This window comes from Schistocerca piceifrons, chromosome 3 (genome assembly GCF_021461385.2).
Source record: "Schistocerca piceifrons isolate TAMUIC-IGC-003096 chromosome 3, iqSchPice1.1, whole genome shotgun sequence".
Taxonomy (NCBI): domain Eukaryota; kingdom Metazoa; phylum Arthropoda; class Insecta; order Orthoptera; family Acrididae; genus Schistocerca; species Schistocerca piceifrons.
In genome coordinates this window covers 283,517,346-283,536,145 of record NC_060140.1, presented here as the reverse complement: position 1 = coordinate 283,536,145, position 18,800 = coordinate 283,517,346, and the positions used below count along the sequence as shown (strand labels likewise).

At 39.2% G+C, this 18,800-nt stretch overlaps 1 protein-coding gene across 1 annotated transcript in view; it reads left to right on the top strand.

Moving 5' to 3' along the window:
- Positions 1 to 18,131, top strand: part of LOC124789728 (cytosolic Fe-S cluster assembly factor nubp1) — a 42,117-nt gene extending 23,986 nt beyond the window's left edge. Inside the window, exons 7-9 of the mRNA XM_047257178.1 lie at positions 1,942 to 2,207; positions 7,367 to 7,553; positions 17,866 to 18,131. Of these exons, the coding sequence (XP_047113134.1) occupies positions 1,942 to 2,207; positions 7,367 to 7,553; positions 17,866 to 17,915 (503 nt within the window). The 3' untranslated portion in view covers positions 17,916 to 18,131. The remainder of the gene's footprint in view (positions 1 to 1,941; positions 2,208 to 7,366; positions 7,554 to 17,865) is intronic.
- Positions 18,132 to 18,800: the final 669 nt, after the last annotated feature.

Genomic DNA, 18,800 nt, shown 5'->3' with positions numbered 1-18,800 from the left:
CAAAATTGCACACTCCTGGCACATAACTGTATTGCTCATGGTTTCTCTGTCTCGTTACATGAGATACTTATTCTTTTCCATAGACATATAGCAAGAAGATCCTTGTGAATGTCAAACATGTCAAAAAGCTATAACATGGATTAGGTATTTCACTTGAGAATATGCATAGATTTAGTCTTTATTTCAAAGATCCATAGTGAAGTGGTCCTCGAGGGTGTGTAACAAGTAAAAAATATTGAAATCTCAATTTCATGAATAACAACACCTTGACCCCCTCCCCCTTCCCCTCCCAGACAACAGTTTCTTCCAGTGTTCACTTAATGCACTTAAGCTGAAAATTATAGTTACAAACTTCTAGGACTTATAGAAGGGAGCGAGTAGATAATATTTTTGAACTGGAACCCATGTCTGGAAACATATCGTTACCATGCTACTACCATTTGAAAAAATGTTGGTAATGGAACCACTTTTACAAGTAATTGATTAGGCATGACCTACTACATCACTTGTTTTGCATTGTATACTTGTTGTAGTATGCCCTTTTTATATTCGGGTGTGTCGTGTCTCGTTGGAGCACCAGAGCCATGCATGATGACAGTGAGGGTACCCTTTCTTGAAGCCATTGCGTAATTGTGGTGAAAAGGGTATGCACTGGATGTGTACATTGTTGAGAATGATCTTGATAAAGCAACAAGCAATTTTTCCTTTACCATGAGCTTTGCCATTCAGAAGGATCACATCAGTGTGTTTTGCAAACTTGTTCTCGATGATGTTGCCCTAACACTCACAGACATGTGAATCAGGCTCGAACCAGGTCAGAGAGGTAGGAAAGATGTCAAATGACATCAGCCAGTCTGACGTAACCACATCCCACCATGACTACGCTGTTGTTTAGCTACCTTGCAAAAACATTTTTAAACGACTGTAACGTGGGAACGGTACACTTCCGGATGTGGGTTCCTATTCAAAATGTTATGTACTCGCTCCAGTCTAAGTTCTAGGAGTTTGCAATGGTAATTTCTGAACACTCTGTGTACACCTCAAAGTTAAATGTCAATGAATTGGTTATGAACCATTTATTAATCTCTTTTTTTCCTTTAATAAGACTCCACACAATTGTAAGAGCTTCCTTTCCTGCTACTATGTATGCCACTGAACAACTAGCAAATGCATTGTTTCTGTCGTCAGTTACTAATTCACTTTGCATGTCTGATGAGATTTTGCTACCTAAACCATTTTTACTACTGTCTGTAGCTAAATAAATATGTTCTTTAAAGTCTTTTTTTTTTCGTAATTACAAAGGCCATGGCTTGTTTGTTGGCAGTGTTAGTACCACTAGAGCAATTAAAAACTGAACATGTTAAATGCATCATCTTTTTGTAACAAGATTTTGGCATTTAATGGTGCCTGAATGGAATGTACTGAGCAAGGGGGTCTCAGTAGTTAAGAGACTGGAGAGGATTGGAGTTCAAATCCTGTCTGGCTAGCCAGATTTAAATTTTGTGTCGTTTCCTTAAATAGATGGAATGTGGATATTGGCATGGTACCTTCGAACAGGACGTCTCAAATTTGTTTCCTCATTCTTGCCCATCTGGAGTGTGTGATCTAATGCCCTCATTGTCAACGAGCTGTTAAACTCTTAATCTTTCTTCTTTTTTTCTTAATGTAATGTGTGGTGTTGTAGTCATTTTCGTGATATTCATGTATCTGAAAACATTGAAAACATAGTTCAGAGCTAAGCAACACTTTTAAAAAAGTAAAATAGTTTAGCGTGCAAACTTTGGCTTTGGATATTGAAATAATTTTGTTGTTGTGTTTAGTCAGTGCAATTGTCTGTTGTAAAAAGGTATCCACAATTGTGTTTGCTCAGTTACATTTCCATAACAGTTTTAGTTCAGTTTGGTGCAAAAGGTTATGCAACATCACTTTTTCTGGTTCTAGGCATGATACGGCAGTTTCTCAGTGATGTTGACTGGGGTGAGTTGGATTATCTTGTGATTGATACTCCACCTGGTACATCAGATGAACATTTATCAGCTGCTCAGTATTTAAGTAATGCTGGGCTAACGGGAGCTGTAATTGTTACAACACCTCAAGAAGTTGCTTTACTGGATGTCCGAAAGGAGATTGATTTCTGCAGGAAAGTTCAAATTCCTGTTTTAGGTGTTGTAGAGAATATGGCTGCATTTGTCTGTCCAAAATGCAAGGTACACAAGTGCATAAGTAAATTTTCAACTATTTGTTATTGCCTTAGACGTACTGTTATAAGGTAGCAGGTGTGTGTGTGTGTGTGTGTGTGTGTGTGTGTGTGTGTGTGTGTGTGTCTATATATTTGTGATTAAAAATAGCATGTTGATATGATATGATACAGGTCAGAGAAAAACTAAATAACACAGAAAATGAGGATAAGAAACTATAAAGACATGAAATAAAATGTTTAACGATTTATAGATAAGCCTTGAGCTATTATTGAAAAGCAAATCTTAAGCTTTTGTGTACTGCAGATTTCTTTATCAGGATTTGACTGAAAACTAGATAGAGGAAAAAGTGTAGAAACATTGAGATATATTTTGGTGGATCATGTTCCCCCGTGAGCACAATTATGAGGAATTTTATCTTTTCATTTGTTGATACTGCCATGGTATTTTATCACCATCCATTCTTGCACCTTATAATATACACTAACCTTCATGAAAGTTGCATGACCTGAAAAGAGTAGCCGGAATGAAACCCATCTTGCAAGATGTGTAGAGCGTTGTGCCAATAGTAAGTTATTAACATACAGAGAGGCGGCATAGATGTAGTCCCAGCAGTGCCCTCCCTCGCGTGACCACTAAGCACCAGTGTTACACTACACTGTGTCAACTGAAGTGAAAAATTAAAGGAAGAGGCTGGTATGCTTCATCGAGGTTGTGAGGTACAGTATCAGAACGTAACTTGAGTTTAAGTGGCAGTTGATTGTTGTCTGCAAAACGGGTGAAGTACTGATTGACAAAATATACCTTTGGGCAAGTCGAGCTTGAGTTTGGCCTACAGCAATGGCTACATATGTATTATCTGCTTATGTGGTGACCAAAATCTGGTAAGCTCCCTGGTTGAGCATCATAACATAGAAAACCCAAGTATTACAGTTGGGGGTGATATCAAATACAACATGCAGTCTTGACTTCTACATAATGAAGGCAGTCTGAATAGCAGCTGCTACATCAAGGGTGCAACATGTACATATCAGATATGATATATAGGGTATTTGGAAATTCCTGTTACAAACTTCTAGGATGTGTAGAGGGGAGTGAGTATATAATATTTTGCATAGGAACCCATGTCCAGAAACATACCGTTTCAACACAGATGTTTAACTGATCCACTTCTGCTTGAGGAATAGTACAGCTATTAGGTAACTGTCCAAAGGAAACTAAAGAAACATCCACTTATCATTAAAGCATGTTTGTTTGCATTAAAATTTAAACATTGCATGTTTACTTTATTCCAAAGCAAAAAAGAACCCAGCATACTGTACATACAATCAGTACTAATGCAGTACAACAGTGACTCGATGTGGCGACTACTGCCATTGTTACAGACACTGTATCTACGAAGTATGTTCTGGTACACACTCTCCATTCCAGCTGGTGTCTCTTCATTTTCCAGTGCAGCTGTCAGAACTCATGCCAGCAGATCTTCCTCTGTCTCTGCAGGAGTCTTGTAAATTAAACTTTGCATAAAACTATGATAAATGGATATTTCATTATGTTTTCTTTTGGTTTGTTACTTAAAACTTGTACTGCATCATGCCTAATTCAGTTCCTCAAGCAGAAGTGGATGAGTTAAACATCTGAATTGAAACCATCATAGAATGAAAATTGTATGTTTCCGGACATGGATTCCTGCACAAAGTATTATGTACTCAACCCGTCTACAAGTCCTTGAAGTTCATAATGGGAATTTCTGAACACCCTGTATAATTCTGTAATGTTAATCTTTTGTGTTATCACATTCTTAATTTGTAGTATAAAGTTCATTTCATGTTAGTGTAAGACCTTCTAAAAACTAAAACCCAGAATATGTCGTTATCTGTTCATCAGTGCAGTTTCTTGCATCCCAACTATACCAATTGAAGGGTCAGTGGAAGAATGTGTTAACCCTCAGTTTAGTAAGGCTTATAGTAGCCCCTTTATCAGTTGTATTTTCAAAGGTATCACATGCCGGCACTGATTAGTACCACATACACCACTAAGAAATACTATTATATAAATTATTTTGTTACATAATATTTAGGTTCTAGTCTCTGAATTTAATTGATCATATAATATGCAGTTACTCAAAATATTCTCTTGTTAGTTAGCACTTTCTTTCACCAGTCCCTTCAATTATTGTGGTTGGTAAATTTAAAAGTTACAGCTCATTATTTATGTATTGGAGTTCTACTCTCTGATTTTGTAATTTGATGTAAATATAACTGAATAAATGAAAAGATAGGAAGAGGAGGAGGGAAAAGCCTATAAGAAATGAGGCAGCAAAGGAGGAGAGGTGAACAAATGCTAAGAAACGGAAGAAGTATGAAAAATGTGTGAAGTTGAAACAAATAGAGGAAAAAGGTAGAAATGAAACATAAGCAAACATCTTAATGTAACAGAGTGATGTAGTGTACTAGAAAATGGAGAAGAGACTTGTTGAAAGTTTGGTCCCATATTGCAAGTGACACTTGTGTATTTATCTACAAAATCTTAAGACATAATACTAGATGGAAAAACTCTGTCTTGTTCATAACAAAATACAACCAGTTCCAAAGTGACCCTAGTAGTGAAATGATAAGTATGTCTCTGGTCATGTTGCTGCTAAATACATATTCTCTTTGTTAGTGTCTTAATTGCTAATGTCAGTGATGATTTCAGTTGAGATTACCTTTTCTTGCAATTTAATGTTATTCTTCTCTGAATTTGTATTTTTACTCCAGGTTCACACTGGTGATGTGTGAGATTTTGTTTCATTTGTGAAATAACTTTGAACATTTTATGTGGGAGTTACTCAGTAAGGTCAGGAGGGGAAATACTCCATTTTATCCATATGATTGTCGGTATGGCAGTTCGACAAAAATACGGAAACACCATGAAAAATGCATGCTTCAACATAAACACCGATACTAGCTGAGCCTGTAGGTTGGGCTCTTGTATTTGACCATGAGTGACACCTGTACAGTGTCCTCAATACATTTCATGTTTCAATCGTGGTCAGAAAAGTGTTCTGTGTAGTTGTGAGTGCATTATGTCAAAGTTAAGTGAATTCGAAAATGGTCAAATTGTTGGTGCTTGTTTGGTGGGTGCTCCTGCAACCAGGGGAGCCAAAGTGTTGATATCGAAGATTTATACCACATATGGGGAAGTGCAAAAACATCATCAGCTAAGTCACAATGTGGATGAACGTAAGTGATGAGTTATCATGACAGATGGTCCTTGAAGAAAACTATGATGACAGATAACAAGATGATAGCTTCAGAAGTCACTGCAGATATGAAGGTTGCACTTGCAGGGTTTGACAGCACCAAACCTGGATTATGTAGCAATGGAAGAATGTCATTTGGGTGGATGAATGTTGGTTCATACTGTTTCCTACTTCCGATGGAGTTTATGTCTCAAGAGTGAAATGTGTTAAGGGTTCAGTGGTGATTTGGGCAGCCATATCACATTACTCTATGGGCCTAATGGTTACTGTGCAAGGTCACATTATTGCCAAGGATTATGTGGCCAATTTGGCTGATCATATCCATCCCATGGTACAGCATTTGTTTCCAAAACTGATGCTGTGTTCCAAGACAACAGCTCCCTTGATCACACAACTTGTTGTCCAGGACTGGTTTTGTGAGCATGAAGCTGAACTGTCACATCTCCCCAGGCCACCACAGTTACCAGATCCCTATGTTATTGAGCCTTTTTGATCTACATTGGAGAGAAGAGTGTGTGGTTGCTAACGAGCTCCATCACCGTTCCTGAACTTGCCATTATTTTGCAGGAAGAATGATATAAGTTTCCCTTGAAACCATGCAGGACGTGTGTATCCATTTCGAGATGACTTGAATCTGTTTTGAATGACAACAGTTTTCTTATGCCATATTAGGCATGGTAATGTGTTGTGTTTCTGATATTTTCATACTATTGTTCACATTGTGTGTATTTCTCAAACTAATGATGATAATTAGATATTTGTTGATAATTTCACATTTTACGTAAAATAAAGGGAAGGGAACAACTCACCTACAGCAAGGGACAGGAAAAAATTGTTTTATGGCCAAATTCGGTGCTATTGTTTGCCGATTTTGGTGTTATTTTTTGTTAATGCCGGTGTTTTTTGCCAAGTTCAGTGTCCTTTTTCGCCAGTTTCAGTGTTTCTTTTGCCAAATTAGGTGACCTCTTTTTGCAGTGTCACTGTTATTTTTTTGCTGCTTTTCGTGTTTTTCCTTTTGCCAATTTCGGTGATAATTTTGACGTCACATCGTAGTTCATTACACGGGAAATGAAATGTCATATTAAGATTATAAATGAACCTCAATTTTGAGGCAAACATCTTTATATGGGAAATGACAACTTTCACAAAACTTCATAAAAATCGTCTATTTTGCATTATTTCACAAAATACTGCCAATTTCACATTATTTTTTGCATTAGGGTTTTCACAAAATTTTCCTGCCCTTACCTAAAGCTGACTGATGTGTGGCGCATAGAAACAACCAACGGAAAACTATTTACAATAGCTTTAGAGCTCTTGCTCTCTCCTTAGTGGAGGCATAGGCATTCATGCACACAATAACACAGACAACCAAAGGCACACGCCTATGACTGTGGAGAGTCAGCATCGCTGTGACCATGGATGTGTATGTTTGGGTATCTGTGTGGTTGTGTGTGTGTGAATATGTGTGCTTCTACTAGAGAAAGAGCAAGAACTCAAAAGCTTGTACACACAATTTTCTGCTGAGTGTTAGGTGCCACACATCAGTCAGCTGTAGGTGAGTGCTAGCCTCCTCGTAATTGATGTGATGAGTTATAGACTTTTTTTTGTGTGGAATGAGTAGTTGTTAATGAGACTTTTCTGACTGATACCACAAGTTCATGTATTACTTATTTGAATAGTTTGTGCTGTGTATACATAACCAAAATTTAAAAAAAAAAAAAAAAAAAAAAAAAAAAAAATGGGCTGTCTGTGAGAACATTAAAATTTTGCAGTAAAGTTTTTTTGAAAATGTATTAATTATCATTATAGATAGTTTTGAATTTTCTGTTTGTTAATATGATTTTCCTAGTCTTATATATTTTTAATTTTTGAGAACACAAATGTGATTTTATCTTCTAAGACTTATTAATCGTGTTTACAGGTGCAGTCAGAGATATTTCCAGCAGCAACTGGAGGTGCAAGGAAAATGGCAGCTGACTTGAATGTTCCATTCTTAGGTAGTCTTCCATTAGATCCTCTTCTTGCTCGTGCCTGTGATGAAGGCAAGAACTTTCTCACTGAGGTCCCCCAATCCCCTGCTGCAGTTGCATTTGCTTCTATACTGCATGGTGAGTAAATATTGATCACAGTGCTGCAGGCTATCACTTTTATATGAGATCTGTTCAAAAAATTCTAGAACTTTGTCCACAAAATTTTTCTACATTCAAAATACTCTCTTCCACAATTTATACTCCGCTCCAAAAGCTGTCTTGGTACGCCTCTTGTTGGATCATGTGAAGTGCCATCTATGAATTTTCTTTTATCTCATCTATTGTTGCAAATCTTCATCCTTTCAATGGGGTTTTCAACTTTGGAAATAGATAAAAGTCCACAGCGGCCAGGTCTGGAGAGTGCGAAGGATGATGCAGCACAAAGATCTTGCTTTTTGTTCAGTAGTCATGCACCAACAGGGATGAATGTGCTGGTGCATTATCATGATGCAAGAGTCATGAAGTGTCTTGCCACATTTCAGGCCATTTCCTTCTCAATTTTCACACAGGCATCACAACATTTCCTGATAGCACCATTGATTAACATTTTGTCCATGTGACATGAATTCATAATTAATCAATCCTTCAAAGGCAAAGAAAACTATCAGCATGGCTTTGACATTTGAGCTCACCTGAGAACCTTTTTTTGGTCTTGGAGAATATTTCCCAACCCATTGTGAAGACTGAACCTTGGTCGTAACATCATAACCGTAGACCAACATCTCATCACCAGTTATGATTCTCTTAAGAAACCTCTTGTTCTCATTTGCGTGATCCAAATGCTCTTCACAGATTGTGAGGTGAAGGTCTTCCTGGTCTTTCATGAGCTGTGGTACGAATGTCGCAGTAACACAATGCATTCCAAGGTAATGTGTCAGGATTTCATAACATGAACAACTGCAAGCTCTTGGACAGTCAGTCTTTGATTAGCATGAATAGTTTCCTTGATGTTTGGACATGAGCATCATTCGTAGACGTCGAAGGGCATCCTGAAGGTGGGTCATCTTTAACTTCCATCTGGCCATGAAGACTGGTTTGATGCACCATATTTTATTAAGTGTATGAAGCAAGACATTTCTTTTCAATTACAAGAGATGGAATATTTAGATTGAGACTTAGTGTTGGGTCATGTAGCTGAGACCTTTTTTTCAGTTTTTATCCTCTTCATTATGGAAAAGTTGTTCACGAGAGTATGTTGAGAGATACATAGATATAATGTTAGCTGCAGTCCTACGTAATTTTGACAACTCTTCTGAATGAACATCATCATAACATCTTAACAAAGGAGACTCTAGAACCAACTTTGAATACTGGAAAACTGTGAGAAAGGGCATTAAAGAATGATGTGCTATAGAAGTCAAAAACTGTTTTTAGGCCCTAGAAACATTAGAATCAAAAGAGAACATGGAGGGAAAGTGGAAAGAAATTAAGTCCATGATACTAAGTATGGCGGAGGATACATTTGGAAGAAAGAAGAGAATCAAGAAGAGAAAAAGGTTCAACAGGATATTTCAGAAGGCTACAGAAAAGACAAGAAAGATGGGTGAGAATTGAGTTGCTGACAGGGCGAATGAGCAGAAAAGGGAACATTTTTTCGACATCAGAAAGGAGATGAAGTGAATCTTGATATCAGAGAAGAGAATATGAGGTGGTACCCAAAAGGAACTGATTTTTATTTTTAAACCTATTTATTCACATTTTAACCATGAACCTTCAACCCATTCAAAGTACTCTCTGCTTGCTTTATTCCATTTTTCAAAACATTGTTTAAATTCATCTCCCACATGTGCATAAGATGGGATACAATAAACATCAGTATCATACTCCCAGTGTTTTTCAAATAATTGTCTTAAGAATAAAAATGCAATCTATTGTCGATTGGTTTGGTCAAAAGCCAGATTGGTATTCCTTTATCTTGTTCTCTGTGAATGGTTGTAATTTTCTTGGTATTGATAGGCAGTAGGTTACTTCCAGAAAGTTGATGATACCGTTGTAGTTACCACATCCCACTTTGCTTCCCTTCTTTTCTATCAGGCATATTATGACCAATTTCCATTCTTCTGGTAATGTCTCATTGTTCCATACCAACTAGATCAGTTGGTATCCAAGTGCAATATCTCACCTCTCCCTTTGATTAATTTGCCTGTAATTCTGTTTTCCATTGGGGCTATTTTGTTTCTGAGTCTTTCGATTGCAATCTTCACATCTTCTTTAGTTGCCTCTCACTCTTCTTCATCTTTTTTTTTTTTTTCCTGCATTGTGTCTGCAGGTAATATCTCATTGAAGTCTGTGCAATTCAAGAGTTACGTTCTTCCCATTATGACAGGAGCATAGAGCACTATAAACACAGACAATTATCTTTTACTCTAAGTACAGATGACGTTAAAAAAGAATGAATACATATCTTTCTGGTAGCAGTTGACTGTAGAAGTTCTTTGTTAAGACAAACTCAGAAGTTCTGAATTTTCCAGTCAGGCTTCACATTATGAATGATAATTACAAAGTTCAAAACCCTGGCCGACAAATACTTGAGGACATTGAATAGAAAGTACAAGAACAGTAACAAGGAGTAGGACAGAAGCTGCTTTCATAACTTAAATACATCTGCTGCAGGACTTCGAAGTGCGTGGTTACATGCAGATGATTGATGGTGGCATAACAGCATCGAAGCAGCACCCCTTGGTCATGGCAGCAGTTGTGGGAAGTGCGGTGGTGACTAGTGCCATGTGTATTTCGATGTGCAGTTGACAGGCGGTGGTCGATACCACAATATCTACAGTCTGTTCTTCATTTTTTAATATGTTTATGACAGCATCCACAGGAAAGCCTATACAATGCCGTGTGTGACTTTAGAATCCTGGAGAATGGTGCAAACTTGTGTGGATGGATGAAGGTAAGCAGTGAATTTCCAAGAGGTCACATAAGAAATGTTCAGATTGAGATGGGCCTCAGACTAGAAGACGCTCTGTCATATGTTCTGTTCAGCCTCATCTTAGAGAAAGTAGTGAAGGAATGTAGGCAACAGGAGTGGGCTGGAGTACAGATTGATGATGATTTCAATTGTATTGCATACACAAATGATATGGTACTGCTAAGTGAATCAAACCACGAGTTGAAAGAAATGTACCAGAAAATGGACAACTATGTACCAGAGGCTGGGCTGCAGGTGAATCATCACAAAACAGAGTTCATGCAATTAGGAAGAAGGCAAGAGCAGGGAGAATTTTTTGCGTAGATGGCATGAGGTTTAAGATAGTTCACCAGTGCAAATACTTGGAATCTTGGTTTACCAGTTACAAAAGCATAGAAACAGACATAAAGGAAAGAACAGCAGGGAGCACAAAATGCATGTATTTCCTAAGAGAGATTCTCTACTCAGATTCAGTGTCAGCGAACTCGAAGATGAGACATCTGGAGGAAATGAGCACAAGAAAGAAAGGAATGGAGGTATTTTGTGGTGACAGAGTGTCGTCTGCAGGGGCTGTGATTGCTGTATATGTATGTATGTATGTATGAGCAGATTTCAGTCCTGCGAATCTATTAGTTATAATTGCATTTCCAAAGACCCAGTATCTGGTGCAGCAGAAAATGGTGTGCTAAATAAATTTAATTCATTTTGTAGGCTACACAGTTCTGTAAACCTTGTCTTGTTAGATTGATGGAGTTGCACAGTATTTTGTTTGTAAGTCTTGAAATGTGAGTCTTGAAGGTAACTGTAGCAACGAAATGCTTTTGATAAATGTTAGGTTTACTGTAGTGAGCTGCCTTTCACATAGACAGTGTTTCTCCATGAATGCATACATTTTGCCATATACGTTAGGTAGGAGTAAGCAGAGCCTCTCCTTGAACTGACAGATTTAAGGAAGGAAGGCCAAGTCTGCAACCCATTTCTTGTCACTGTGTTTCTACTAATTGCCAGCCATTGTACCATACAAGGTAAATCAGCACCATATGCTGCTTCCAGATCTTCCAAAAATCCCTTGAACTGGCTGTGATTGACACCATGGTGCCTTACAAAATTAATACATTGTACCGTGACCTTTGTGATGTCACCACACTGCACATTTTCTGCACAAAGGGCATCCTGGTGGGTAAAACAGTTGTCTTTCTCAAATTTGGTCTTGATTTGTTTCTTACGAGAGACAAAACCTTGTTGACTCAGAACTGTGTGTGGTGCAGCATCTGTCACCACAGAATAGAGCTTGGCCCATGGCAAACACATTTTCAATGGATTCACACACCACCTAAAATATATTTTGACCTGCAGTTGTGGAATCCATAGGTACATCATCTAAAAGTTCCTAGAAAACTTGTAGCTCTGAGTCAACACGCTGCACAAATATTGCAAGCTACACATAGTCTGATGTAATTCTTGAAGTTTTCCTGGCACACTGAATATTCTGCGAGGTTTTGAGGTTGCAGCTGGATCGTGTTGACTTCTTGCCACAATATTTCGGCTAGCAACTGTTCAGTCATCTTAATGCGAGTGTCTTCCTCTGGAGACTGCTGGTTCACGCTGTTGGCTTTCACTCCTGGCACTAAAAACAAATGTCAGACTTTGCCAGCTTGCCTTTCACAGCCCAGTAAGTCGGCCGTAGCTGAGCATTGTATTATCACAGGACACTCTATGGACTATTCTGCCACAAAAATGTTGGCCCTAGCAAGATCGTATTGGGATTCAGTGATTAAAGAATTTTTGGAAATACGTCTAGCACAAGATATTGTAAATCATGAAGGTGACTTTCAACTGGACAATACTTGTGGTCCAGTGGTCTCTTTAATTTCTTCTGAGAGAAAACATTTTATTCATAAAGACGTGTCTGGCGACATGTGACATTTGTTTTTAACACCACGAGTGCATTCTAACATAGGGTGGACATTTAGTTTCATTTTTACGTATGTGCCTGCATGTCACAGAAGGAACAGTATTTGCAGATTATGTGGATTTTGGTAGAGGACACTCCTGAGATGGCCTCTAATGTGCATATGTCTCCACATCAGTTTTTGCTATGAAGCTGACACTTATGAACTAGCAGTCTCCAGTGGCTGATGTTCACCTGAAAATGGTGACTGAATGGTTGCCAGCCGAAATATTGTGGCGAGAAGTCAATATGATCCGGCTGCAGTCCCGAACATCATAGAATAGAATTACACCAGAGGTTTCATCAAGTGCTAATGAGTAAGTAACAAAATTCTGACCTTTCTCCTCCAGTTGGTCTTCCATATAGGCACACATGCCTCAAATCAGACAAGAAAGTATTTGTTTGGACAGGCAAAATCCTTCAAACTTCATTACCTCTCCTCATGGAGTAATTGAGACTGATGCACATGAAGAACATGCACCAAGTCTACGATTTTTTCTGTCTCAAATTACCTGTTGCTGTACTTGGCCCTTCAGTGTGGCAATAAGTTGCTTCCTTGCACTGCCGACCAGCTCTTCAAAATGTGTGATGTGATGGCATATGTTGTAACAGAGAATATTGTACTTCTTGATTGTATTAAGTATCTTACGGCACACTAGGCACTGAGGCAACCCACCTTAACCAACAAGTAAGAATAGTGCTTCCCAATGGATGGAAAATGGCAGTGGGACTTTTTGAGAAGACATCATTATAGAAATGTTTGCTATGAAATGCGAAGTTTCAACATATGATGCCAAGAATTGGGTGTCCATCCAAGTGTGCCCACAGAGCAATGCACAAATGCAGCATAGTAGGACTGCCTGGCGGGTTGCCTATCCACGTGGGCCTGCCCATGGGCGAGATGAGGAGTGCATGCAAGCATCCCATGCATGATGGGGCAGCATTGGAATAGCCTAGTTTAAGTGCCTCCGCGCACATTGTAATTAGTCTAATCTTTTGCTTAGGTTCCTACGGGCTGAAGAATATCCCTTGCTATTATTCCAAAAGAAGTGCCCAAATGTGTGAGAATTGTAATTAAATTGTTTAAGCATTACTATTAGTTACAGCCTAACCATCACTTCAGAAATCGCTACGTATTCCGACATAACCATAGTTGTACACCACTTGATAACGTCTTCCTTCAAAACAAAGTTAATGCATTTTTGTAACAAAATAATATGCCAATAATTCACGTGTTTTTTTGCAAAAGGTGCCACACCTTCAGCGGTCGAAGGTAGTTGGTATACTGTCTGGAAGAGGAACTACCATAGCTCTTGTTTATTGTTGCTATCTTACCTTCCATTTGGAATAATACTGAAGTTTTAGCCCAACCCACATCTGATAACACAACTATGACAAACACTACACACAGTATAGTTATTGTTAGGATGGCATTGTTAGAAGACAAAGTAGTAGTAGCACATTGCTCAAACTTTTAACATCCCCTACCAATTCAGAATTAGGCAAATCAAAGCTCAAGAAAGTTTATTGCCTAATGGTTATAAATATTGTGGTTGTAAATATTACTTGAAAGTCAACACCTACCCAATGACATTGTATTTCCACTAAACATTTTTTCACGTCATGTTGTTTTATTAAATGTAAATGGTGGAAATTAATCATTACAGTACTGCAGAAGCAAGATTCTGAACATTGATAATTTGAAGGGACCAATAAAAATTATCAGAAACTGCGGGAAAACATTGTCTGTTTAGCCAAACTGTATAGCAAATGTGGGTACAGAGGTCCTTGTGCACACACAGTGGCCTACAGTATTGGTAAGTCCAAGGTGACATACAAATAAAGAGAATTAATGTTGCCACTCAGTGCACAGTTGAGGTGTGGAACAATCAACAGGCACATAATCAAGATCAGACTCATTGCTAAGCTTTTGGGCAATTCCCTTCCTCTTTCTTTCTGTCCTTCTCTCTGCCTTTGACAACTACGTTGTACTGATCCTGGTGCTGTTGCCCAACTGGAGTGAGAGGTTGTGTCAGGTGGGGAGAGTGAGAGGACTTGGAGGAGAAGGGGAGCAGGAGAGGTGGAGGGAAGGCAAGCTGACAGTTGGGATGGAGAGGCAGGAAGGGAATGGGTTAGGATTGTGGCACTGGTTACCTGAAAATCGTTCAGAAAGAGTACGTTGCCTGTAGATCATGATGAAGTGAGTTATGAGGAGGGATAGGCTGAAGATGAAACAGAGGAAGAGAGAACTGTGGAGAGGACATTGCAGGTGTAGATTAAAGGAGTGAAGTGGGAGGCACGAGGGCAGGTTGGAGGAGAGTGTGGGACAAGGCATAGTGGAGGTCATGAGGCCAAGAGGACTGCAGGATCTAAACATGGGTTGTAAGAACTGTTCCCATCTACCATAACTCAGAGAAGCTAGCATTGCAGAGGAGGATCCGGGTGATACAGGTTGCTGAAGTGGGTATTGAAGCTGAACATCTGCCAAGTTGCCACTGGCTTGTCCATTGCTGTTGGACACAGTTTTGGTGTGTCCTTTCATTCAAGGGGATAGTTGGTTGGGGGTTGCATCCACATAAAAGGCTGTTCAGCCTAGTTAGTATGTGACACTGTAACAATGATTGAAATATTATTTATGAGCCTTGCTCAGCATGTTAATACAGTGAATAGTTGCCTTTACTCCTTCCATTGTTTGTATTCCACCAAAGACTTCCTAGCATCATGTTGACACTTTTTACTGTTTTTAATGACATAGGACATTAATGGATGTGGATTATGAAACAGTTGTTGGAATGTTTTGGAGGAAGTTTTTGCAAGATGTTTAGAACTAACATCAAATCCTACAGCAAACTTCTATATTCTAGAAATATTATCCCCACAAGTTGACAGTTTGAGTTTCACCAAAAATGATTCTGTAACTCTTTAGTGAATATATATATGCCGAATAAACTAGTTTATTCATTTTTAAATCACATATAACAATAATCATGCATACTTCACTTGTAACTTAACTAAAGCATTATATTAATTCTAAGGTTTGGGTGTCCAATTAAGGTTTTGATCTATGTCTAATGTCAGAAACTTTACATTATCTGCTTCTCATATTTCACTAAACAATGGAAAGTCCAAGATAGAGTAGCAACAGTGTGGAAAGTATAGATTGCTACTCACCACGTAGAGAAGGTGCTGAGTTTGTCATGCACAATTAAAAGGCTGCTAAACTTGCCAAAAATGTCCTTCTTCCAAAATAGAGCATGCACACACACCAGCACAAGTAACACACACACACACACACACACACACACACACACACACACACACACACATATATGGTTACTGTCTCTGGCTGCTGGGTCCTGACTACAGACTGCATCTGCTTCTGACGTGTGCAGCAATCTAGGGTGGGCAGTGGGGATAGGAGGTGGTATGGGACATGAAGAGGGAGTGATGGTAGGGTTGGGTAGGGGTGAGGGAGGATGTTGTGCTGTTTTTGAGAGCATGCAGGGATGTGGTGGAGGAAAGGCTGTTAGGTACAGAGTTGGGAGATTGTGCTATTGAGAGGGGGGGGGGGGGAGGGGGGACGATAGATATAATGGAGGGAAAAGACTTTAGTGTGTTGGTGGAATAGAAGGTGTGTGTAATGCTGAAGTGGGATCAGGGAAGGTTAAAGATAGAGAGAGGACAGAGGTTAGTGAAGGTTGAGGCCAGGAGGTTACGGGAATGAGGGATATGTTGTAGGGAGATTTCCTGCCTGCGCAATTCAGGAAAGCTGGTGTTGGTAGGAAGGTTCCAGATGGCGTCGGCTGTGAAACAGACATTGAAGTGATGCACATTGTGTTGGGCAGCATGTCCAGCAACTGGATGATCCAGCTGTCTCTTGGCCATAGTTTGGCAGTGGCCACTCAAGTGAACAGACAGCTAGTTAGTTGTCATGCCCACATAGAAAGCAGGACAGTGATTGCAGATTAGCTTCTGTATTGCATGACAGCTTTCACAGGTAGCTTTGGCCTTTATGGAATAGGAGATGCATATGACAGGATTGGAGGAGGTGGTAGTGGGAGGATGTATGGGACAGGTCTTGCATCTAGGTCTATTGGAGAGATATGAGCCATGAAGCAAGGGTTTGGGAGCAAGTGTGGTACGGGGATGGACAAGGATAAGCGTAGGTTCAGTTGGTGATGAAATACCCCTATGGGAGGGGTGGGGAGCATGCTGGTTAGGCTGCTCTCTCTGCCTTTGACAACTACGTTGTACTGATCCTGGTGCTGTTGCCCAACTGGAGTGAGAGGTTGTGTCAGGTGGGGAGAGTGAGAGGACTTGGAGGAGAAGGGGAGCAGGAGAGGTGGAGGGAAGGCAAGCTGACAGTTGGGATGGAGAGGCAGGAAGGGAATGGGTTAGGATTGTGGCACTGGTTACCTGAAAATCGTTCAGAAAGAGTACGTTGCCTGTAGATCATGATGAAGTGAGTTATGAGGAGGGATAGGCTGAAGATGAAACAGAGGAAGAGAGAACTGTGGAGAGGGCAGAACCCTACTACCCTTACCACTCTCTGCCCCATACTGCCTCCTCACCCTCACCACCCAGTTCAGACAGCTTCACGGATCAGACACAGGTGCAGTCCATGTGTGTGTGTGTGTGTGTGTGTGTGTGTGTGTGTGTGTGTGTGCGTGTGTGTGGTCACACGCTATTTTGAAAGAGGGACCTTTTTCTTCAAAAGCTTAAATGTTCAGCAAGTTTTTCATTGAGCCAGACTGCAACTCAGCTCCTCCATGTGGTAAGTAGCGATCTATCCTTTCCATATATTTCTCACGTTTCATTGTTTCAGATGATGATTTTTATATCTCATGAGATCTACAAAAAGTACTGCATTGTATGTGCTGAGTCGTGTCAAAATCATGGTAATCCATTAGCCTTTAACCATCTGTTGTTTTCAAGTACTTCAGTATAAGCAATTTCAGTGGATGGACTTGGTATCAAGTCCAGAAGGAATAAACTGATAGATCTGAAATGAATGTGCTAGGTGTCTAAAGCATGTAATTGACTTTTGAGTCACTTCGTTGCATGGACATAAAGGAAACTCTCTTCACTCCAGATCATCATGTGTACTTGACTACTTTGCTTTCCCCCTCTTCTCTTGCATCATTTCCTTTTACTGTCACAAGATCCACCAACTGGAATCTTGCTGAAAGCCTTTATCTAATTAATTGGAGTACATTGGATCATTCATTATCTCCTCCTAGCAGAAATCTTCAGCACGAGTGTAACTCCAAGACATGATAATATACTTTTGTGATTTGCTTGCGTAGTAGGCACTATGCTTGATGGTTTATTTCATGTAGTTCTCTCATCATTCGAGCCAAACTTAAATAAAATTCTCATTTGCAGATTTGAATAGTAGCTACAACCTCTGTGAAAATGCACGTACTTTAAATATGCAATTTCAACTGTAGTTATGTGTTTAATATATAGCATAAAATGATATTTTCCACTAAATGAATTCGATTTTATTCATTGTTTTATTGTTGCAGGCATCACAACAGCATGTGAAAGTAAGCCAAGTGCCATGGATATTGGCTAACAATTTTCACGAACAAAATCTTGAAGAAGTTATACGTATCTGTGATAAACATTACATATGTATATAATATTTTTTATTCATAGCATCGTGCATAGGTACAATTTCACTGGCTGTCACTTGCTCATACGTGTTTGAAATTAATTTAATGTTATTTTGAATCCTGATTTTTTTATGTATTTGTTTTGCATTTGTTTGAGAATAGAAATATTTTGAGTACATCTGAGTTTTCTTTTGTAAAAATCCTAGATTTTATATTTATAGAAAGAGAAGCTACCTTATTGAAGGGGAAAAAATGAAGATTTATAGTGAGTACATCAAAGGCTCTTCATATTTCAGTCCCATAGGTTCATACCAATTGCTTTCCAACTTACATAAACTTAAGTCCATAACAGATTTGTAAAACCCACAGCTAGTGTTCGTTGTGATAGAATTGGTGAGCACCAGATACATAAGAATCAAAGACATTACTTATTCTCTGTTGTACTATACGAGGGTTGGAACTTTAATAGTGGCAACTATTTATTTCTAGCTCATACAAAATAGATATGTGTTTCAAAGTTTTACTGACCTTCAAAGTAGTCACCAGCATTGAGTATAACCCATTGCCAGCGATGTGGAAGTCATGGGATACTCTTAGCAGTACCAGTTGAGTTGACAGTTCGAGCGGCGCGGTCTATTGCCTGATGAATTTGTAGCAGTTCTGAAGCGAATGCCCTGAAGTGCTTCCTTTAAAGTTTAGAAGTCGAGTTCAACTTACGAGGACTTAAATCAGGGGAGTGCATTAAGTGGTATAGCACTTACCAGCCCCATCAGTCAAACAAATCAGTAATCACTGTACGTGCTTGAGTATTATCCTGCAAAATGATGGTCCTGCAGAAAGTGTCA